The sequence below is a fragment of the Zingiber officinale genome, chromosome 5B (assembly GCF_018446385.1).
Source record: "Zingiber officinale cultivar Zhangliang chromosome 5B, Zo_v1.1, whole genome shotgun sequence".
Taxonomy (NCBI): Eukaryota; Viridiplantae; Streptophyta; class Magnoliopsida; order Zingiberales; family Zingiberaceae; genus Zingiber; species Zingiber officinale.
Genome location: NC_055995.1, coordinates 101,895,073 through 101,919,016, shown reverse-complemented (window position 1 = coordinate 101,919,016; position 23,944 = coordinate 101,895,073). Strand labels below are relative to the sequence as shown.

The 23,944-nt window shown below is 38.4% G+C and overlaps 1 protein-coding gene across 6 annotated transcripts; it reads left to right on the top strand.

The window, feature by feature from the left end:
- Positions 1-9,649: 9,649 nt before the first annotated feature.
- Positions 9,650-22,645, top strand: LOC121985216 (pre-mRNA-processing factor 39-like). 6 transcript variants are annotated; one of them, XR_006113095.1, is made up of 16 exons: positions 9,650-10,044; positions 10,177-10,264; positions 11,040-11,455; positions 11,591-11,697; positions 12,620-12,849; positions 13,065-13,232; positions 13,640-14,000; positions 14,492-14,635; positions 15,332-15,484; positions 15,563-15,679; positions 16,507-16,587; positions 16,667-16,816; positions 19,550-19,840; positions 20,918-21,022; positions 21,814-21,883; positions 21,986-22,645. XR_006113095.1 is itself a non-coding variant. In XM_042538524.1 (15 exons), exons 3-15 carry the CDS (start codon positions 11,041-11,043, stop codon positions 22,061-22,063), a joined length of 2,427 nt encoding a protein of 808 aa, XP_042394458.1. In that variant the 5' UTR covers positions 9,650-10,044; positions 10,180-10,264; position 11,040; the 3' UTR covers positions 22,064-22,645. The 6 variants fall into 6 exon arrangements, 4 of the variants coding, with proteins under 4 accessions (XP_042394458.1, XP_042394460.1, XP_042394457.1 ...); XR_006113094.1 differs by having other exon boundaries at positions 21,959-22,645; XM_042538524.1 differs by lacking the exon at positions 21,814-21,883 and having other exon boundaries at positions 10,180-10,264; positions 21,959-22,645.
- The last annotated feature ends 1,299 nt before the right edge of the window (positions 22,646-23,944 follow it).

Below are 23,944 nucleotides of genomic sequence, written 5' to 3'. Positions count from 1 at the left end.
GTATGAGCCTGATTGGCTGTCTTCTTCTGCTCGGCCGCCAACAAGTCTTGGGCCTTCTTCAGCTCCTTCTGCAGATCGGAGTACGAAGGGCCTTGGGAGCCGGACGGACCGCCCGTAGCCTTCAGCCTCTTGCTCTCTTCATCCACCATCGCTAGGCAGTTGGAGACAGCTATCTCTTCTACCCATCTCTGCAATTGACGAAATCATTAATAAGCCGATCGGATATATCGCATAAAAGATTTAAAAGAAAATACACTTACCCCGGTGGCCTCTTACATATGGCTATTGGCTAGGTTACCGAGAGGGATCATCGCGACGCGTGCCCGAGCGTCGGCCCACATCTCGGCTAGGGGCCCCTTCAGGGTGATTGTGTGCTCAAGCGCAGTTGGCTGCTCGGATTCGGGTAAAATCTCCTCGATGGGGAGATGCAAGGTGACCCTAACAGTGCAGCCATGACCGGGGGTCGTTCGAGTGGAGGATGGAAGAGGATCGGAGGTCGACGCCCAAAATTGAGATAAAATTGTTGAACGCTGGACTCGGCGGGGAGCGGGCGGAAGGACGCTGACTGGAACGGCCTCAAGAGGGTCCGTCGACGCGTCCAAATGTGATGGTGTCTGATCGGACGAAATCGCCTCAACCTGTGGAGCTTTGCCGCGAGCAGATGCGATGGTCCGTTCGGCCGGCTGGACCGCGGACGTGGCCGATCGAAGAGGAGTCTCCACTCGGCGCCTCTTTTGTCGAAGAGGCCGCTCTTCTTCTTGAGCAGAGCCTTCCTCCCGGACGGAGGGCTCTTGGATAATAGTTGCTCCCGCCGCCTGCGCCGGGAGAGAAGCCTGAGCGGCCGACCCTTGTTGAGTGGCACTCTCTCCTTCATGCGAGCCGACTGGCTCAATGCCGAGCGCTTCCATCTCCTTAGCAGCTGCGGCCTCGAGCGCCGCTGCCTTCCTCTTCAGAATACCAGCCATCACCGACTCCATTACAATATTCGCTGCAAAGGAAAAAGGAAAAAATCAGTTAGCAAGCAAGGCAAATGTACAAGTAAAATTCTTACCGAAGCCGCTCGGGAGGGGTGTTCTGATCGGACTCAGCCCGAATATGTACATAACCCCTTCTTGAAGGAATTTGTTGATGTCAAACCGCAGACCGGCAAGCATGTTGGCGGCGTGAAGATAATCCGGCCGGGTCTTGAATCTTTTGAGTTCTGGGGAGAGAGGATTTCCGACCTGCCATTGGGTTCGGAAGGAAGCCCGCTCGGGAAGGCGAATATAAAAGTAGAATTCTTTCCAATGCTTATTGGAAGAAGGAAGTTTATTGAAAAAAACTAAGCCGGGCCGAGCCTGAAACATGTAAGTGTCTGGCTCGGACTGTTTAGGGTAATAGAAATAATAGAAGACCTCCGGTCGGAGGGGAATGTTATGGATCTTGAATAAGACGACAACGCCGCATAGGAGGCGGAAGGTATTGGGGACTAGGCTTCCGAGCGGAATGCCGAAAAAGTTGCAAACTTCTACAAATAAGGGATGGATCGAAAATCACAGACTGGCTGTAAACTGGTCACGGAAAATACAGAAAGCTCCGCGCGGCAGTTTGTGTGGCCGAGCGGAATCTGTGGGTAGAATGATTTCAAGGTCGGAGGGGATGTCAAAACTATCAATCAGAACATCGGCGTCGCGCCGATCGAAGCGCGACTCCATGGTAGTGTACCATGGGCCGAGGGTTTGGTCTTGGGACGGAGAGGAATGGGCCATTGTCCGAACGGATGGAATCAAAAAAGGCAAAGAAAGGTAAAAAGAAGACAACAAACGAAACGAGGCCCCGAGGATCAAAACTCGGGAAAGAAGTGCAGAGAAAACACAAGAACCAAAGAGAAAGAAGGAGAACCTTACAACGAGGAGGAGGATCGAGGGAAGAACACAGAAGATCGCCGGAATCAGGAGAGCAAGATCGCCGGAACTCTGGAGCGCGAGAAGCAGCAAGGGGCACGCGAAAGCAGAAATGTGGCGAAGGCAGAGGAGGCGAAGGCTTTATAGGGTTTAGCCCGAGCGGCCTCCACCGTCGGATTAAGGTCGCGAGAACCGGAGCACGCATCGCATCGTCCATTTCAAATCGCCTCGGTCTCGTCGCCTGCGACGCCGCCGCCGTACGCTGACGGCAGCAATGCCACGTGGCATTCCGCCACGGGAGAGCATTTAATGAGCGCCTTATCGAGGCGCAGAGCGCGTGCTTGGCCTTAATGACGGAGATTGGTGCAACTTCCAAGGAGATCTGAGGGATGGTGGCGTTGACTGAGGCCATAGTTACCGCCACATCTGCCGAGCGGATGATGATTTCTTGAAAGAGCCGCTCGGCGAAACAATCGTCCAGTTAGTCGGACTAATCGCCTCCTTCGACTAGACTTGAAGGGGAGGCAAGTGATCCGGTAGTAAGAATGGGGGACCCCCTTTAGCAGAGTCAACGCCACGTGGAGGTTGAAAGGTAAAATGCCAACCAGAAGCTTGGCCGAGCGGATAAAGATTGGGGCGACCGGCCGAATGTTCCGAGCGGAAGCAAAGACACCCCGGCGGGGAGTCGGGGTTCCGACGCTCATATTGAACAGAGTCGTATGGCCGAGAGGGTAACCCGCTTGACCGAAGGCATAAAGTAGCAACACTGCGAACAGTCCACACAGCACACGACCGGGAATCTCCCGAGCGGACTAGCACATATGACCGGTCGGACGCGAGGGAACTGCCGACCGGTCGGACGCTCTGCATAGGGTAAAAAGAGAAAAGGACAAGGGAACATCTTCTGACAGCGGGTATGTTCGACGAGGAGGCCATACACAGGATCTTATGGCAGAGGGTTCCGCTGTCCCATCAGAGATGTGCTTGGACTGTAGTAGTATGGTGTCAGGTAAGCTTTGCGGACAACCCATACTGAGGTATGGGCTGAGGACACGTATTCGCCTCGGTATATGTGCGTGAGCCTCTTCCCAGCTCTATATAAGGAGCCTCACACTTCGCCGGAGGTACGCATTCTCTAATATTGAGAGTCACTTCTTTGTTGTCCACTTACCTGACTTGAGCGTCGGAGGGTCGTCGCCGGGAACCCCTTCCCAGCCTGACTTCTTTGCAGGTTCGCTGGAGCTCCATACGGTCGGTTAGAGATCTACGTCATCAACTCGGAAAGCGCCACGTGCCCAGCGTCCGTTGATTCAGCGTTCGGACAGGATCAATGTATGTATGACATATCATGGTATTTTTATGTTTTTTATAATAAAAATAAATGTACACATGATGTCATAGCATATGATGAGCAAACAAAGCACGACAATTTAGCATAAGTAAAATACCTAGATTATCTATCTAAGTATCCTTAAACCTTAACTAACTTAAAATTAAATTCTAGATTGCCCACTTTTTCCCAAGAAAATGTCAAACTCCCAATTTGACATTTCTTTTGCTTTTCTTAATTTGTGCCAATTTAAATTAAACATAATTTCTCAAGGTTTGACACACTTTACTTTTTCAAAGAGTAATCATTTTAAATTAAGGCATAAATTGCCCTTACCTCCCTAAGAAAATATCAAAATCCTAACTTGACATTTCTTATCCTTTTTCAATTTGCGTCAATTTAAATTAAGTCTAATTCCTCAAATTTTTGCACATTTTACTCTTCCAAAGAATAAACGATTAATCCATTTCATTTTCAAATGTCAACAAAAACCTTAAAAATGCCTCTGAGTATCAACTTCATCAAGGCTGTGTTAACTACCCTTCCAATTAGAGTTGACACTCTCTTACCCATCTAGGGTGTAGAGAATATACTCCTAGGAACCCAAAACCTATTGGTGCTCATTGAGTGTTCTAGGTATTCACTAGGGATAACCTCCCTAGATACCTTCCTAATGACCTTTCTAGGCTTCTTAGAAGCCTTGGTCACTTCCTCTATATCAACTCTAGGGATAACTTCCCTTGTGACCTCCTTAGTGACTTTCTTAAATTTCTTAGAAGTCTTAATCATATTTGTCTTTGCAAAAACACTTCTAGGGATATTTTTCCTTGTGTTTTTAACTCGACCACTAGACCTAGGGTTGGTTCCATAGCTATATGAAACCCTATGATAAGAAGGAACATCCTTCTTGGCCTTGGTTTTGTATCTGAAACCTCTATGACCATTGGATGACTCTCGATGTCCTAAACCTAGGTTTTGCTCATTTTGCCGTTTTAGAATATTTTCCATCCTTTTTAGGACCTTTTCTAATTTATCAAGTCTTGACTTCAAGGCTTGGCTTTCCATCCTTAGATCCTTAGTTTTGGATTTTTCATTATTCCCATGAGTATTTTTTATGTTTGGACCTATATCTAAAATTCTTAGAATTCTTACCCAAATTATTGTCTATCTTTCTAGCCTTAGGTGAGGCAGTCTTGGCATGAAAAGCCACATGATTTTTATTAATTCTATCATGCCTCCTATTTTTATGATAAATAGCATTAAAATGATATAAATTTGAACTAACATATTTTGTACCATGTGTCAAAGAAATTGGTTCAATAAAAATCATTTAAAATATATTTATAAATTATTATAATGATATTTATTAATGCCATTATACATTAGTTAAGGTGACATAAAATAATCTTATAAATTGTCTTTATTGACGCTTTTTATTATCCTTATAAAAAACATAAATATCATAATAAATGAGTTTTGCTGACATTTAGCTTTGTCATTATTATGATGATAATACGACATATATAAATGTCCTTAAAAAAATATTTCCTGACATTATAAAGTGTCATTATATCTTTAAATTGTAACACTTTTGATGTTAGCATTGATATTGTATAACGATATTATAAAATGTCAGGAAATCGAGGAGGGTCTAAGACGACATCACTTTATACAGCGTTTTTGGTAGATGTCACCAAAATGTTAGTGTCACTATAAATATACTATAAGGACATTTTCGTGTGTCATCATAGAATAATTTTCTTGTAGTGATACTCTCTCCTTGCTTTTTTGGTTGCACTCCTTTGAGGATGAAGCTTCTTGGACTTTTTCTTCGAAAGTTGAACATCTCTCAACTTCGGAGTCCTCTTCCTCTTGGTGTTGCTCCAATGAGTCGCCCTCTTTTGATTTCTCTTGATTTGGTGCAGTGGAGGGTTCTTCATGAAACTTGGCCAATTTATTCCATAGTTTATTTGCATCCTTGTATTATCCAATTTTGTAAATGATTGTGCTTGGTAATAGACTAACCAATAATTTGGTTACCTTGTCATTCGCCTCACACCTTTGAGTTTGCTTCTTGCTCCATTTGCTTTTCTTGAGAATTTTACCCTTTGAATCTTTTGGAGTTTCAAAGCCTTCCATTAGAGTAAATCATTGCTCTATCTTCATCATGAAGAAATTTTTTATCCTTAATTTCCAGGAATCGAAACTCATTGATATGAATGGTGGAGGCACACTTGTGTCAAATCCAAGTTTATCTTGAAATTCCATTTGAAGTTGAGCCTTTTGATGAAGTCTTTGACTTTTGAAATTTGCTTCAACTTCTTCTCCCTCTAGCTTTTTGCCCCTTTCGACGATAATTCTAGTGAAGAGTGACATCGCTCTGATACCACTTGTTATGGTTGATTTGTAGCTAAAGGGGGTGAATAGCTCATCGCGCTTCGGTTGCTTGCTTCATGATGATGATGTGCAGCGGAATAACACGAAATAATAATACAATGCTAACATGTAGATTTACTTAGTATTCACCTCAAGATGAGGTAACTAATCCAAGGATCCACACACACGACACTCACTCCACTGTGAAAAAGCTTATTCTCGATAACTACCGGAGGTGGAAAAACCTCGTACAAACTCACATAACAAGATACAACTCTAAGCAAGAAGTAAATACAAAAGTGTACAAAGCAAAAAACCTCTTCTTACTTGATCTCTTGTTAATGAAGATGTCTCTAGACTAGCTGGAAAGTGCAACAACACTTATTTTCCACACTCGAAGTCCGGCAAATAGTAGCAGTGATGAATCGTGTAAGTGCTACTGAGAAGAAAGCTCGCCACGGGCTTTATACCGTGCACTCGTAGGACTCCCAATCGATTGGGCTTGCTCCCAATCGATTGCCATGTCAGATCGCAGTAATCTCAGCCGTCTAAAACTTGCATCCAGTGCAACAGTCGTTTCCCAATCAATCGGCTGATCGATTGAGGAGGCTTAAATTAATCGGCTGATGATTCAGCCTTCCTCGCGTCCACGCGCAAGAAACATCCTCCAATCGATCGCCTGATCGATTGGAGGTGCCCAATCGATCGGCTGATCGATTGGGACCCATTCTGTGCTCGCGACATTTCTTCCCAATCGATCACCCGATCGATTGGAATGCTATTTGTCACAGCATTATGCCAATCGATCGGTTGATTGATTGAATCATTGTTCAATCGATCAGTTGATCGATTGGCCTCCCCTTGACTTCCTTAAACCAAGTCTAGGGTCCCCAAATCCAACATCCGGTCAATCATGATCTGTTGGAACTCCTCATGCCTAGCATCCGGTCAACCTTGACCTGCTGTGACTTATTCACCAAGTGTCCGGTCAACCCTTTGACCCACTTGGACTTTTCTCCTCGTGCCAAGTGTCCGATCAATCTTGACTCACTTGGACTTACCGTCTCGTGCCAAGTGTCCGGTCCTCCATGACCCACTTGAACTTTCACCAGATGTCCGGTCACCCTTGACACATCTGGATTTTGTCTTGCTAAATATCCGGTCAATCCTTTGACCTACTTAAGCTACCCAACACCAGATGTCCGGTCAACCTTGACCCACCTAGATCTCTACGGGCATGACTTCACTCACCAGGTCTTTCCTTCTGCCTAGCTTCACTCACTAGTGCTTTTCATCTGCCTGACTTCACTCACCAGGACTTTCACCTACCTTCACTCACTAAATATTTTCTTCTGCCTAGCTTCACTCACTAAGGATTTCTATCTACCTGGCTTCACTCACCAGGACCTTTACCTAGCTTCACTCACTAGGGTTTTCACCTGGCTTCACTCACCATGATTTTTCCACTGCCCGACTTCACTCACCGGGACTTTCACCTGCCTAATTTCACTCACTAAGTCTTTCACTTGCCTTCACTCACCAGGATTTTTCAACTGCCTAACATCCAGTTAGGACTTTCCCAGTCAAGTATCCGGTCAACCTTGAACTACTTGACTCTTCTTCACATCAAATCGATTAGTCCTTGACTAAAAAGGAATTATATCAACAATCTCCCTAATCGAACGCTTACATCTGCAATCTCCATGTATTATCAAATATCGAAATTCAAACATCAAGATTCAAGTTTGAGCGAACTCAAACTTAGTCAAACAAGTCAGCCTTGACCTAGAGATATTGCACCAACAATTTATTGTTCAAAGTTATGGACAAAAGAAAGTGCCAAATTATATTTACCCTACCCTACCCTACCTCAAATAGGGAGCATATGGCAAATCTCCTCCTTGGGTTATCATCAGCCCATGAGGTGATGATTTTCGTCATTAGTCCACATCTGCATTTCGATAGATTGGTGGTGTAGTACTCGGGCATTTTTAACATAGTCTTTGTTTTTCAATCCTCTTCCCATAACTTTTCTCCGATCAACCTGCCCTTTTTAAAGACGAAAATGCCCCATAAATAAAGAGAACACTTTCAAAAATTGTTGCAACTTCTCAAATTATTCATACTGTCATGATAGTTGAAATGTAATTTGTTGCAAGCAATAACAAAGTATCAAATATTGTGTGACCAGAAGTCAATATTACCTATTTTTTGGGAGATGAAAGGATTTTTTCTTGCTTCATTACAGGTATAATTTAGAAGCTAAAATCACACAAATTTAAGTGTACTACATTATTAAGTCTTTTGAGGACTTTTGGACACAAAATCTAATGCCAATTTTAGGTAAGGTAGAATGTTCTTGGACCAAGACATTGATACAAGTTCGAGAAACAATAAAACCATTAGAGTTTAGGGCAACAAAAACTTAGGTCAAAATCATTAAGGGTACAATTCACATAAAAAAGACCCAACTAAGAACTCCGGTTCGTTCAACCATTTTATTGAACAATTTGGCGACATAAATGACTTAGTCCTTTTCTTACCAACATTGGTTCCTAATTGACCCGGCCCAATCAACATAACAAGTTGATTTCAGATACAAACCCCACAAAAACCACATAATTCATTAAAAAAAAAAATACAACAATAGCACAATTCTAGGTCTAAACACAATTCAAAATTCATATCATCCAATAATGTATAAACAATCCAACCACATAATTTTTAAAAGATCTGAAATGAAAACACTCATCATATGTTTTCATGATTCAACTTTGACCGACAACCTCGAGTCCTATACAATTTACAACCTTTAACAAATCCAATAATAATTCATTTCTAATTCATCCCAATCGAAAATAGCTACACTAGAAAATAAGTAGTGAGTTGAGTGCATAGATGCCTACGACTTTTACTTTTACAATTTGTATAAAAACATCAAATACTCTCATTCCTGAAGGACCATCAACAAACAAAAAATGAAAACCTTTAGATCTGAAATGAAAACCCGGGCACAAACTTTGTGATCTTTGTTAGACGAGAGACAAAAAAATAAAATGGAGAAAACGAGAAGAAAAAACCCCATAGAGGAACGGAGGACGGGGCTAGGTCGACGCCTCCAAGCTTGAACGGGGCTGAGTCGACGAGATGGAGCTCGGACTGGGCTAGGTCAAGACTAAAATCAATGATATAAAGGTCGAAAGGGAGGCAGGGCTAGGGTGGAGACTATATATCGGATGAGAGGAGAAAGGGAGAAAGGGAGAAAGAAAGAAGAAAAGAGGCTGAAGGGGAAGAAAGGAAGAAAGGCAAAGAAAAAAAAAAAATTAGAGAGAAGCAATAGATCAGCCAGCTAACCAACTATGCTTATGTGGATGTTTTCACATTAATTTGAACATTTCCATTTCACATAGCGTATCTTCCATTTCATGTGGTCTATCATTTTAGATTTGAATTGTAGTGAGTTCAGAATGATGAGGTCGGATTACGTTGAGTTGAATTTGTTTTTTTATCCCAACTTGAACTTGAATTCAACTCAGAATCTTTAAATTCGAATCCGTACCTGACCAACCCGAACTCGATCCGGATAATTTGAAAACTCGATTCAAAATATTTTTTTTAGTTATTTTCCCTATAATTTTTTACTTTTATCTTAATATTCCATCACTATCATACTAACATTGATATCAATATACATAAAACATCTTAATTTTTAAAATAAAATTTGATTTAACCCAAAAAATCCACTAAACCTTATATTTAGATTAACCCGAGTCAACCTAAGTCAATCATAACCCGACCCGACCCAATCCAAAAATTTCAAATCCGAAAATCCTTCATCCCCACCAACCCCAATCCAAAAATATTCAATCCAAATCTAATTTTTTTTATATCAATTTAAATTAAGTTATTAGATCGGATTTATTTTTGACACCACTATAACTAGTGATATTTGAATTAGAGTGTGCTTAAGATTTGAACCGAACCAAAATCTGGCTCGATTTAGTCAAGTTTTAACGAACCGGTGTAAACTGCTTCGATTCATATCGGTTCGATAAATTAGGGTTCCAGTTGTTAACTGAAAAAATCCTTCGAGTGCTCTCTCTCTGGCTCGCGTTTCCTTCTCCGCCCTCGCGATCTCGCAACGCAGCTGTTCTCCTGTTACCGGTCGTCGCCCGCCGTCTTTGTCGGCCGCTTTCTCAGCTGCTGCAGCAGCCTTCCGTCTCTCGCTGTCCCCGCAGTCGGCTTGTCGCATCGTAGCAGCTCCGATTGCCGACGCCCTTTGCAGTAGCGTCGATCGTTCGCCGCGGCGTAGAAGCTGTGACCCCGTGTCCCGCCCCTGCGGTCAGCGGTCGTGCCAACGTTTGCGGTCGCTTCCGGCAACACTGCAGCCGCCGCCCGGTCCGAGCAGTTGTAGCCCTTGTCATTCTCCGTTATCTCCGAGCGTGAAAGAAAGTGGTTTGGCCTCTTCTTTTCTTCTATCGTGTCGCAACGTTGTCGTTAACGTTAGTTTTGGTGCTGCTGTAATTTGTATTCCTGGGTATTTTGTTTTGTAACAATTAATGTTTTATTTATTTTTTTTATCTCTAGAAGTTTCCGCTAAAGTGATCACCAGTGGCAGCAAGGAGGCACACTTTCTCCACTTTGGTGTTTGATCGGAAAATCACAGCGCGAGGTGGTAGGTTCTTATTCCTTCTTTTATGGCTAGTGAAATCATTGGAATAAGCCGTCAAAGGAAAGGGGTATTGGTTGTAGGTGGCATTGGTGTTTAGTGGGTTTCAATTGTGATTGGTGGGTTTTAAATAGATGTGGTGGTCCTTATGTTTCTTGTTGGTTGTTAAGTTAGTGAATACTTGATGGAAGAGGGTCAGAGGGAGAGGATAGTGCATGGAGGATCAAACTTTAAGGGTGAGAGGTTTGGGTTTGAAAAGAGTAAATAATTAGTGGGATGGAGAGTTGAGGGCTCAAGAGGATAGTGGTTAACTTGAATTAGATCAGAGTTGAAATTGATATGCTGATTCTTACAGGGAACCCCGAGTCACCCCTATTATCCTTTTGATGGTTGCCAGTTTCTATGTTCAAATGTCATGTTAGCTGTAATGCATGCTTTGGCTGCAATGCATCAAGATTATTTATGCTAAAATGGTATAATTAGCACAGTTTTGATTGTAGTGTAGCTTTTAACACTGTTATTCTAAGGGTTAGAAAATTTATGCTTGTATGTGATACACTGTCATATACCATATCAGTTTGGTGGTTTGCCCAACACACCGGTTTGTTCCTTGATATAGGAGGATCTGCATTTTTTTTTTCTGTTGGTATGATAATTATTGTCAACTGACTCTGTCTGTATTTTATAATAGAATCAAACCAAGATCTTATCAAGCATGCATGTAATGTTTTTCCCTCCCTGATTTTTCTTCTACAATTGAACATATAAGCTGCCATTTCAGGATGGAAAATAGTCAACCCTTACTGTATCAAGCATCTACTACCACAGATACTTCAACCAATGTTTCATCTGAACACATTTTAACAAACTTGGACACTGCGCTTGGTGTTGAAAACTCTGATCCTGTTTCTGCAATGCCATTGACCAATATTTCTATTACTGATGGTGGTGGCTCCTATGAAAACAATCCAAGTTTGACGCCAGAAAATGTTCCAGTTGATTCTGTAGCTGATGTGCATACTGAAAGCACTACCAACAAAGAAAATAAGGCAGATGCCTCAACACATGCAGTTGGTTATGATTCAGTTAATGGAAACATCAATGAAATGGTAAATTATCAAGCTGTTGGAGCCATTGAGAATGGGGTTATGTCAGGTGATACTGGCGGAGCTGCCATTGAGCACGTGTATGGAGATGGTACATGTTAATATCTTTGTGCTGATGAGAACATCTTCATTTCCTTTTTCTTTTATCCTAAAAAGATTTTTTGTCATTTTTTGCGCTTCATTTTTTTTAATCATCTTGATATGCTGTTTTCCCCAAATTATACAGTGGTGTATTCAGCTGAGGAGGAAAGGTTATGGAATTTGGTTCAGGTGAATTGTTTAGATTTCAATGCGTGGACATCACTTATTGATGAAACAGAAAAAGTTGCTGAGGTACTTTTAAGGAACTTATCCTCTCTGGATGCTAAGCATATATATATATATATATATATATTGAATTTAATCCAAGTAATTTTAAGTGTTCAGAGCTTGGTAGCTTCATGTTGGTAAAACTGTACTTGTTGTTTGGTTTAAAACTTAGATAAGGAAGATCTCTTGGAATTATGTTTTACACTATCATTTCCTTCAATCTGGGAGAAGAATACAGGATTCCGATGGTTTCATGTTTAAATTTGCAAATGCTGCATGGAACAAATGCATATCTGTTTTTATTTCTCATCTAATGTAAGAGTTCTGTCTTGGTCTGAAGCCTGTATATTGTGATGGAGTATGCAGTTGTGTGTGTGTGTGTGTGTGTGTGTGTGTGAGTGAGAGAGAGAGAGATGTATGACTAACATAAATACAGAGCAGGATATTTATCAACAATTCAATTCATACTTCGACATATATATATATATATATATATATATATATATAATCATTAATTAGTCCATTAGATTTAGTCTAAATTAGCTCAAATGAACCAGATAAGGTTTTTTAAGTGCACAACCTAGCTCCATATGCAGTTCAAGTGGACCTTATCAATGCCAGTTTGGAAACTATCATGCATCACCATATAGGATTTAATTTCACTGGTTATATGATTTGATCACCACCCCACCCTAAGCACAGATTTATAAGCCATATGAGTTTATTTTGTTTAAAAATAATTCTCTTTTGTCCTTGTCTTTTAGAGTTTTTGATTTTTAGAATTGTCTTTATTTGCACCAATCGGCACTATGTATTTCAGGATCGAGCATTTAAGTTTCAAGTTTTTAAAGTTATCTTTAATTGAATTTACTTGTCTTTTCTAGTTTTTATTTAAGTTCCCTTCTATTTTATGAGTAAAACTAATATGGATCTTATCTATGTGCAGAATGACATTATCAAAATTCGAAAAGTTTATGATGCATTCTTGGCTGAATTTCCCTTATGTTATGGCTACTGGAAGAAATATGCTGATCATGAGGGGCGTTTGGACAGTATCAACAAAGTGGTGGAGGTGTATGAACGAGCTGTTCTAGCAGTAACCTACTCTGTTGAAATTTGGCTGCATTACTGTACTTTTGCAATTTCAACATATGAAGATCCTGATATTATCCGAAGGTAGCCAATATTGTCTATTAGCTTTTCATTGAACCCCTTGCATTTCATGAGAGCCTTTTGTGAGGGTTAGCCTTTCTCCTTCATAATTGTGTGCCTTAACTTGGTACCGGTTTCCCTTTAGGTTTGGTTATGATATATTCAATTTTTCTGTTTTTAGTATGAACATATATCTTAGTCATCTAGTAACTTGTTATATGTGTATGCTCATCTTTCAGGTTGTTTGAACGTGGACTGGCATATGTTGGCACTGATTATCTGTCATACCAGTTGTGGGATGAGTACATTAGATATGAGGAGTCTCATCAGGCATGGAGTAATCTGGCCATGATTTATACCAGAATTTTGGAGAATCCAATTCAACAACTAGATCGCTATTTTAACTGGTAATTTAACTAGGGTATTTACAATTCTACTTGTTTGCTGACATCATCTTTTTTTATGGGTACAGTAGCTTTTTGATTCACCTTCTACACATAACTGATTCCTGTGATATCTCCTAATCTTATTTTACTAAAATCTGTACTTAACCTAACCAGTGCATTAAATGAATAATTGTTAAAGATCTGATTTTTGATGATATAATTTCTACAACACTTAAATTTTGTTGGGAATTTTGGGAAGAGATGACTCTGATGCTGTCTTTTTTTGCCGCTGTTGGTGAATTGATAAATCATTAATTGAGAGATTTTGGAGAATGTTCTATCAATTTTGCATTTGCATTCATTGATTATTATATAGCCCCTAGTTTTTTTTTGTCCTTCTAACTGTTATTAATTTTAACAATCTACAGCTTTAAAGAGCTGGCATCCATTCATCCTCTGTCCGAAATACGTATGGCTGAGGAAGCTGCTATTGTGATTTCCACTTTGGATTCTAGCTTGGAATCTCTTCATGGCGAAGTTCATGACGATGTAGTAGAACAATCTTCTAAACCCGTAAGTGCAGGTTTAACAGAAGCTGAGGAGTTGGAGAAGTATATTGCTATTAGGGAAGAGATGTATAAGAAAGCTAAAGAGTTCGATTCTAAGATCATTGGTTTTGAAACAGCTATCAGAAGGCCATACTTCCATGTCAGGCCTCTTGATGATATAGAGCTTGAAAATTGGCACCATTATCTTGATTTTATCGAGAGAGGAGATGATTTCAACAAGGTATATAGTCTCTTTTGTCTCTTGTAATTGTTGCTAGATGTTTTTGATGCTTTTCCAATTCCACTTGGAATGATTTTGAACTTACAGCTCAGTCATATTGGCTGAGTATGCTTTAATGGATAGTATGTTCGATGAAGCTACCTTATAAAATGGGGTATTGAACTGAGGATAAAGCGTGGGCATAATGTTTGGTTTCTATGAGGCTAAGTACTTCAAACTCTTATTTGTTAGTTGATGTTCTGGGTTCATCAGGTGTTGATCAAATATCTGTTTTAAAATTCAAATCTCATACATGCAGGTGTTTGCTTATTGCTTATCCCTTAACCATCTATCTGTCAGTCAAGGTTGGTCCCTCCTTACATATGAGGGGCCTCCCTGATCAGCTAATGGAGTATTTCTGTCACTTCTCTTTGTGTTTAGATCATGCCTTACTCATATATCTAATTAAGGTTTGCCTTTCATCTTTGTATCTTATACATCTAATATTGCAGGTTGTTAAGTTGTACGAAAGATGTTTAATTGCTTGTGCCAATTATCCGGAGCTTTGGATCCGCTATGTTCTATGCATGGAAGCAAGTGGAAGCATGGAACTTGCCTATAATGCTCTTGCTAGGGCAACTCAAGTCTTTGTTAAGGTATTTGTTCTCTTGATTTTACACTTAAAACTTTTATCTATGGCGCTAATGAATTATTTTTATTACAGACTTGGTTGAAGTGCATGGTGCATTTCTAAACATGGAAAATTGCTTTATTCTTCTTTTTTTGGGCGTGCGCGCCCTTGTGCCTTTAAATGTTTGTATTTGTGTGGCACATAAGTATCTTCTGCATAATGTGATGTGCATTTTACGTTCTTACCTGCTAAATCATACTCAAATTTATTTATATAGCCATTTTGGTAAATTAATCTGCACCACATGAATGACATTTTTATGACGGGATTTAATGTTTTGTTTCAAAACTCCAAATGAAGTTATCTGCTGATATAATTTATGTGCATGTTTTTTTGTGATTGAATTCTTCAAGGACACTATTTGACTGTCAGCACTAGACTTTAAAATGGGAATATGAAAAATCTTGTTAAACTATGACTTGGAATTTTCAAATAAAATTATACAAAAAACAAATGTATCATACTATTATGACTTTATGAGACCAGTACATGCTTAGATTTCCCAGAATGAAAAGGTTTTTGTTGTTCAATTTTCTAACATAAACTGCAAGTGCAGATAAACTGGATTACTATCCATTCCTATGCTCTATTAATATATTTAACTTTTTTTAAAAGTAGAAAATATAGTGAATTAGTGATCATACTAATTTATTTTTGACAGAAACAACCTGAGATTCATCTATTCGCTGCTAGATTCAAGGAACTAAGTGCTGATATTGACGGAGCTCGCACAACATATCAGTTTCTTTACTCTGAAGTTTCTCCTGGTTTGTTGGAACCTATTGTGAAACATGCAAATATGGAATATCGATTGGTACTTGAGAATTTTCCTGAAGAATGATTTTTTAATTATATCAATATTGTTAACTTACAATTGGATGTCTGCTTACAGGGTGAGAAAGAGGCAGCTTTCTCTATTTATGAGAGAGCTATAAATGCTGAACAGGAGAAAGAGCATTCTCAGCTGCTACCATTGTTGCTTATTCAATACTCACGCTTTCTTTATTTGGTAAGGGACTCATTTCATATGATGAATCTCTCATGAATCTGAGTTGGTCGGAAGGAGCAAATTTTAATTAGTTTATGGGAAAGACTCATGTAAGCAGGAGGAGCTACAGTTCCAAATCTTTTCTTTCTGTTCCAATAGCCTTATGATGGATTGTTACTAATGTATCACACTTGTAATTAAAGACAATTTGTCTCATATTTTATACCATCATAACAAACCATGTTTGTCCCAACTATCCGATGTTATCTCTCAGTTTGACCCTATACAAAGTCATATCAGTATTAGTATCTACATTGACTTTCAAATCAATTTTAGTTATATTAACTAAAATTTTCTTGGGCCTATATATTTGCCCCTTAAATTCTAATTAATTTTTTTTTTTTAAACTTTGGATTTTACTTCCATTGATCCTCTGATCCTATAATATCCACACTTGCATTCTCTATCTATCCGATACTGATTCCACTGATTGTGCTGCCTGGGAATTGGGATTGTGATGCCCCATGTCTAGATTTCAATATTGAAAACCATGATTGAATGTATTTGAACATGTTCATTTTTTTTCCTATCCAGCCAATACCAATTCCACTGATTATGCTGCTTGGGACTTGGGATTGTGATGTCTCATGTCTAGATTTCAATATTGAAAACCATGATTGAATGAATTTGAACATCTTTAAAATGTTGGTTTAATTAAGCTTAGATATTCCATTATAGAACTTATGTTTGTGGTTTAAGGTTATCTCCTTTTCAATTCTAGGCATTTTAGAATATTTAGTATTACAGACTGACAATTAGTAAATACTACTAAGTACCTCTTTCTGTAGGTTGTTGGTGATGCAGAGAAGGCAAGGGAGGTTCTATCTGGACATCTTGAAAATATGCAACTATCACGATTAGTTCTTGAGGTTTTTTTATAGAGTTTATTCAGATGCAGTTCTTTAGATTGTCAATTGTGTCAAGAATTTGTCAATTTTAAATGTACAGGCTGTCATCCACCTAGAGTCAATACAGTCATTGCCAAAGCGTGTTGATTACTTGGATTCAATGGTGGAGAAATTTATTATGCCAAATCCTGGTAATGCTAATCTCGCTAGTGCCATTGACCGAGAAGAGATATCATGCATCTTTTTAGAGGTAATGGTTGCTTTAACATAATTAAGCTTTTCATTTGGCTAATGAGTGGATAACTAGAACAGTTGGTGTATACATATGTGTGTGCGTGTGTTAATGCCATATTTGCTTTACTTGAGTTATACAGAGTGAAACCTAATGTATTTATATGATTTACCTAAAAGCACGCCACCAAATAAAAGTACCATAAGTGGTGCTGGAATCCTGGATTTCTGAAGATCTAGTACTTTTGGATATAAAGGTTATCGATCATCCTAGGTTGTAGGTAATATATATTATGTTATAAATTGAGTATATTCAATCCTCTATTCTTTACCCCCATCTACTTTTCTTCATATCTCTCTCTACTCTCCGCTACATCTACCTGATCTTGCAGTATCAATATTTCAGCATTTTGCTGATAAATGTATGTTTAATAATTGCATTGTTTACTGCTAGAATTTCTACTCATCCTTGTTTTGGAAATATCTGAATCGTAATTTTTGGGTAAATATGAGAAATTTTTTTGGTTCACATTTAATTATAAAACAACATGCAATAAAAACAACAAACTGTTTTGCCTAACAGGTGAAACTTAGTTTGCTTTTGGGATAAGAGGAGTTCCTAGGATTCTGGGCTTTGTTTTTTCTTAACCAGCCTTCCTGCTCACTGAGATCACAAACTGTCTTACTGAGATTGCCACCCTAAGTTTCCCCTTTGATATTCAACAGTCTCTTGTTGCTTCTAGTTTGATGTGTGAGTTTTAGTATCGGCACTGTCACAGTATGGTTTGTAGTACCTGCTTTAGGGATGCAAAATGGTATTGGAAACCATAGTTTTTATGATAAGTCTGGGGCAGCAAATTATACATAAAAGTTTGATGAATTTACATCATCTTTTTCCTGATAATTTATAAATTTAAAGACCTCGTGATAGCTTGATTAATTGTGTCAGTTGAGGGGTGGATCTTACAGTGAATATAACTACTACTAAATGAAGAATTTACTAATCTACAAAGGTTACTGAGATGAATTATTGGAAATGACCTGTTCAAATTTAGTGTGTTTGGATCCCTCTAACTGATCAGAGCATGTGAATGGAGCATAATTCTACTACTGTTCAGTGTAGTACATTTTCATACCTTACTGTAGATTTCAGTATTCAATGTTTTGACCTTTGTGTTTGTTTGTTAGATGTTGTGTGTTCTTTCTTTGATGTTTCTCTCTCCATTGTCTTTCATCCACTTGCTGACCAATAAAAATACGGAGTATTGTGTTTATGGGTTAGAATCTTGTTCTGCCACAAAAAATTGGTGATGTACCATTCTATGCACACTGACACAAGGAACAATGTTGAACCGATGACAGCAAGTCGGAGATGGACAAGCAACTCAGATAATGTAGAAGTTTCATGCAAGGTCAAAAATTTTGTACAACCTAACACGGCAACATTAGGAGCTATTTGCTTTAAACAAATAATAATTTTACTTTATCAAAATGTACCAAGCCATTTTCAAGGAAGATATTTCTGAAATGCACTTGTGATTGCACATGTAGACTTTCAAGTGTTCACGTATGGCTGCATATAGACTTGAAAGTCCTCAATTGAAGAAAATGAATTTCAAAGAGAAAAATACATTCATATCATGTTATCTAAAAACATCAACCAAGTTACAAAAGGTCCAACTAAAGAAAGGGAAAACTTGAGGAAACAGTGAATCATGGAATTCTAGCTCAAAACACATACAATGGTAACAAAACATAGGTGTTGGAAAACGTGTTGAAGAATCAGAGTATCACACAAAAAAGAGTGTGCCACATACAATAATATTGAGCAACCCCATATAGGTAATTGACTCACATCCAATGCGGTGTGTGAACTTCTCGGGGCCTGGACTTAAAAAAATGATCCAAATACAAAATTTGGAACTAAAAAAACATAAGCTACAAGCAATTAGCAAAGGCTCAAAGACACTCTAAACCTTAAAATAGAAAAACAAGCCTTAAATTTTTTCTTTTGGAAAAAAAGACCCATTGTGCGTTCACAATTAGAAACTACAAATGCATGAAACTGAGAAAATGTCATCAAAGAATGGGGAAAAAACTAGACAAGATTTATAAATTTTAAACTGGAAATTAGTATGTGGGTTGAAGTCATGATTAAGCACCATAAACAATTCAAAGAATCTCCATAAGGCTATAATCTTAATATATTATAGTCATCTTCACAACCCTAAATGAGTTTCAGAAATTTAATACAGAATATGAAGTAGACCTTGGCGGTTGGTTGAAGCTGACTTTGAGTCCTGTTGCAAAGAATAGTTCAAACACATCAATGTGCAATCATGGATAATTAATTGTGGCCCCTATGGGTTGGCACAATTGGTTTATGCAACGGTGTTGTTGCCATGGGGCCGATTCCTAGCGGATGCGAAATGCCCCGCAAGTTGGCTCAACCTTTTCTTGCATGCACTGTTATTGCCAGGCGAAGCCTCTTGTGATTTACCTCCCTTCGAGACAGTGGGGGCCACCGGGGCCGCTGAGGTGACTCTTCACCTTATATGCTTTCTACTCTTTCTCAAGAATTTTTTTCATCCATTTGCTTTAATATTCTTTTTAAAATTGTATTCAGTGTGTGGAAGAAGCATTTTTTTTCTTTATTCTTTTATATGCATACTCTTTTTATTATTTGTTATAGTGTAACTTTATTACATTTGTTTCTATGTTTCTAATGTTTAATGTCAAACTTCTCTTTTAGTTTTTGGATCTCTTTGGAGATGCACAGTCAATTAAAAAAGCCTCCAACCGGCATGCTATTCTTTTTTTACGTCAAAAGGGCATGGTGGTATCAAAAAAAAGGCATGCTGAAGATTTCCTTGCCTCGGACAATGCTAAGATGGCAAAGAACTTTCATGAACCAGGTCAGTCAGCATTGGGGGCCTATACAAATGTTCAAAGTCAGTGGCCAGCTGGCTATGGACAAACAGCTCCTGCTTGGCCAACAGCCACCCAGCCACAGACCCAGTGGAATCCTGGATATTCGTCACATGTAAGTTATATATCTGTATCAACTGTTTTGTGAAATCAGGTGTTTTATTCTTGGTCCTGCACCTTTGGATGACAATAATGCCACTAATTCTTAAATTCTTGAAGTTTTGTTTCCATTTGTTTCCTTTTAGTGTGGCTATAGCTTATGACCCTTTTGGAGTTTAATGTCATAAACCTGATGGTATCAGAATATATCATATTCAAAGGTTAGATAGATGCAAGTCATGGTCGGCACATTGAGCCTAGGTGGGCTAGTATTGATGTATATGTATAATAATTGTATCCTTAACAATCAAAACAAGTTTAAAATTAGAAATAAACAATTTATAATCAATTAATACACACTAAATTCATAAAAATAATGAAATATTTCATATTTCACATTCCAACCAAAGTATAATAATTGTAACAAAACGTAAAATTCAATAATTTGTAGTTGTTTATCCAAATTGTAAGAAAATACATAGTTTATTATGAGTGTCATGTTATTAAAAGCTTTAATATTTTTGCCTTGGACTCATTTGGATTGCTTTGGAGGATGCCTGGTCACTTTCTAAAAGTGCCACTTAGTTACTAGTTGAACTGTATCTTTGGCAAACGACCTAGTCGACACCTTGGTTGCTTTTTAAAACAATGATCATATTCATATTATTTTTCTTTATGGAGCTAAAAGTCCGTAAACCAAGTAGTTCCAAAATCAACCATGTGTTACATTCTTCACCTATGTGTAACCATTTATGTTACTTGGACTTGGTATGACTATCCAACATGAAAGTTTCTAAAATCTTTTGCATGTGACTATTAATCGAGCTGTTGTCCATGGGAATAGAAAAGGCTATATGAACACTATCAAAAGAATTCTAGTACATCTTAACCAAAACAGGATTTGGCAACTTATGTTTTGCCAATTCTCTCTTGTTTTAGTCAAATAATCGTCAAACACTTATTATCATAAGGCATGACTTGATTATTTAAATTTGAGTTGCCTTTTTGGGGATTCTTTTTTTGTTATTAGTTAATGCTATGAGCCTTTTTCTCTCTTCTACATTGGCTTGTCTCACAAGAATTAAAATTCCAGGCTGGATATGCTGCATATGGAAGTTATGCAAATTCTGGCCAGCCACAAGTTGCTACATCAGCTCCTCAGAGTGCTGCTTACGGTGCTTATCCACCTACATACCAGGTACAGGTTCTTGACCACACTTTTTTTTTGAAGAATAGTTTTTTAGATTGTTTATAATTATAGAAAAGCACATCATTTCCAATCATTTTAATGCCTATAAAAAGGGCAGCCCGATGCATGAAGTTTCCGCTAGTGCGGTGCCCTGGGGATCTATTATATGCAGTCTTTGCATTTTGTAAGAGATTGTTTCTTCGACTCCAACCATAGCTGTGCATTTTCCAACATTTTCTGTTTGAAAAAAATAAAAATTTTCATATGTAGAACAATAGCTGCTTCTAGCTTTTGTTGGTAAACAGAAACTGGAAATAGAAAATTGGAAAGTTTCCATGAAGCAAAAGAAAAAAAAATGTATGCTTTGTGTAGCATGCATTGACAATCCATATCTCTTTGATTTGTATTTCAAACCTTTATGCTACCTTTTACTGACTTTGTTTTTTCTGAAAACTAAAGCCCCCCTAGTTATTTTTTGTCATAATTTGTCTTGTATGCTTCTATGCTTACTTTTCAAACCTGGCATCTATGCTTTCTTATCTCAAAATTATTAAGAAGGCATTGTTATACATGCTTACTTTCAAATTAGTATTTTGCAGTAGAAAGGTGCAAGTTCAATTCTTTCCGTTCTTCCTTGATGAGAAGTGCAGTAGTTAACTGCAGGGCAGATGATCGCAATTTTTTTTTGAATTGATGGCATCCCCATTCTTTATGTGCTTTGACCTTTTAGTTCATGTAGGAATGAGATAGTTCAGCCACATTGCTCAAGTTGATCATCTGTGTTTTAACTTTTATTGTAGTTTGATGTTTGATCATGGGATGGGAAAGAGTCTGATTAGTAGTAGGGATCTGTCAAGTAACTTTTACAAGGTGTTTTTTTTGATCTCTATTGATTTGTTGGTGCAAATTCCTGAAGGAAAAAAAATCTAATTTTTTATTGTGAAGGCTCATCCTCAACTGGGTTATGCGCAGCCATCGTCAGCAGCAGTAGCACCGGGTTTTCCTCCTCAGCCAGTAGCAGCCCCACAGCCATATTATGGCAGCTATTGATGACATCTTGTTTTTGACACTTGCTGTCTTCTTTTGCTGCCATTGTATGCTTAGAAATACAACACGATGGATCGCAGTTGGATTTTAATTGCTACATGGAAATAGAATTTGGTGGAAGGCAGGCTTTGTGAAAGCAAGAAGAATTAAGCAGACTCTGATCCTTGTCGCCCTCACTTAACATTTCTGCTTCAATCCTCTTCGCATCCTCCTACCTAGTAACTAATCTTCATACGGAGAAGTTAACTGGATTGTATGCATCTAGAAGAGTTGGTGCTATATCTCCTCTCTCTCGTTTGTCGCTGTAAACAGTCTATTTGTGAGAAATGGCACTAAACATGTGCTGTAGTAGCGGTATATTGATTTTGTGTAATCGTAGTCTATGCTAGCAACTCTTGATATGCAAACGAAGTAGCATTTCTATGCTAACTCAACTCTCCTCTCCGTCTTCTCTCCTATAGTTCATGATTATATTAAGCCTTGACCTTACAGGCGGGCATAGTTGGTTCATGTAAGGAAGTGTTGTCAATAGAGGCAGGTGTAGTTGGTTCATAAGTTGTCAATGGATATGAGATTAATTTTTAATAGGTGTCGAATAATCTGTTGGTTGCCTTAATATCTCTTTGCAGGGAAAGGAGGCAAACTGATATCATATCGAATTTGATGACAAACTAATGCATTTACTTCAACGAAATTGGTCCATGTGCCTTCATCATCTGCCCACCTCCACAAGACAATGATCTTGCATGAAAATGACATTAGCCGATGGACAGCAAATGCCTGCGTTCGTAAGACAATGATTTTGCATGAAAAGGACATCTCACTCAAGGGGATGGTAACAAATACCGTGAAAGTTGAAACCCTACTCAACTATGACCACAGATCAAAGATATGAAAGCGTTTGACGTCACTCACTCCAACTAACTCGCTTATCCTGAAAAATTCTCTTAAATCTTCTCTCCCTCCCATGAATATGCAGAATAAGAGTATGTAGAATATCAAATCTTTCTCTATATGTAATTTTTTTTACATAAATACTATATCTCAACTCCTAAACTTTCTCTCTCTATATATGTGTGTGTTACGTTGTGATGAAACCATGTGAACTTCCTCTGTAACAATGATCAAAGCGCCTTTTTTTTTAGTTTCAGGATTAACCCAATTAGATTTTACCTTTATGCTTTAGGGATTGAGTTATAGTGTTTAAGCTAAAAAAAAAAAGATAAAACTAAAAAATCTTTAGGTGTTCACCCGGTATATATTTAAGGTACAAAATAATATTTTTTTTAGCTTTGGGGTTAAACCAATTAGATTTTACCTTTAGAGTTTAGGGATTGGGTTATAGTGTTCAATCTAAAAAAAAATTAAAACTAAAAAATTATAGATGCTCACGGGGTATAGTATATTAGTATATGTATTTAGGATTTAAGGAACTTTTAATTTAAAAAAAAAAAAGGAATTGAGGCACTTTGATCAAATCCATGCGCCTCAATCATTCAGGTACGAATGATCGTGTGTGTCTATATATATATATAGTCATTGGACATCAAGTCTTATTAAGTGTCTGGCAGGTTCTGAGTGTGAGGTTCTCCATTCTAGAGGAGAATTAGCAAAAGTGCATAAGATGAAAGGTTTTTCCTGTTTAAGTATATATTGTATTAATCTCCCAAGTAGTTTCGAAAAACCTTGTAAAGAATCTAAATCTTACACAAACATACAATTTATAGAGGCATAGAAATAAAATTATTACTACTACTTACAGAGTTAGTAGGGCATTATAAACTTAGAGCTTAGAGAGTAGATGAGTGAGGAGAGGAGAGGAGAGTTACTTTAGAGGTGCTTTTGCTAACTTGTGCTCCGTTGCCGTCTTGCCTGCCTTGGAAA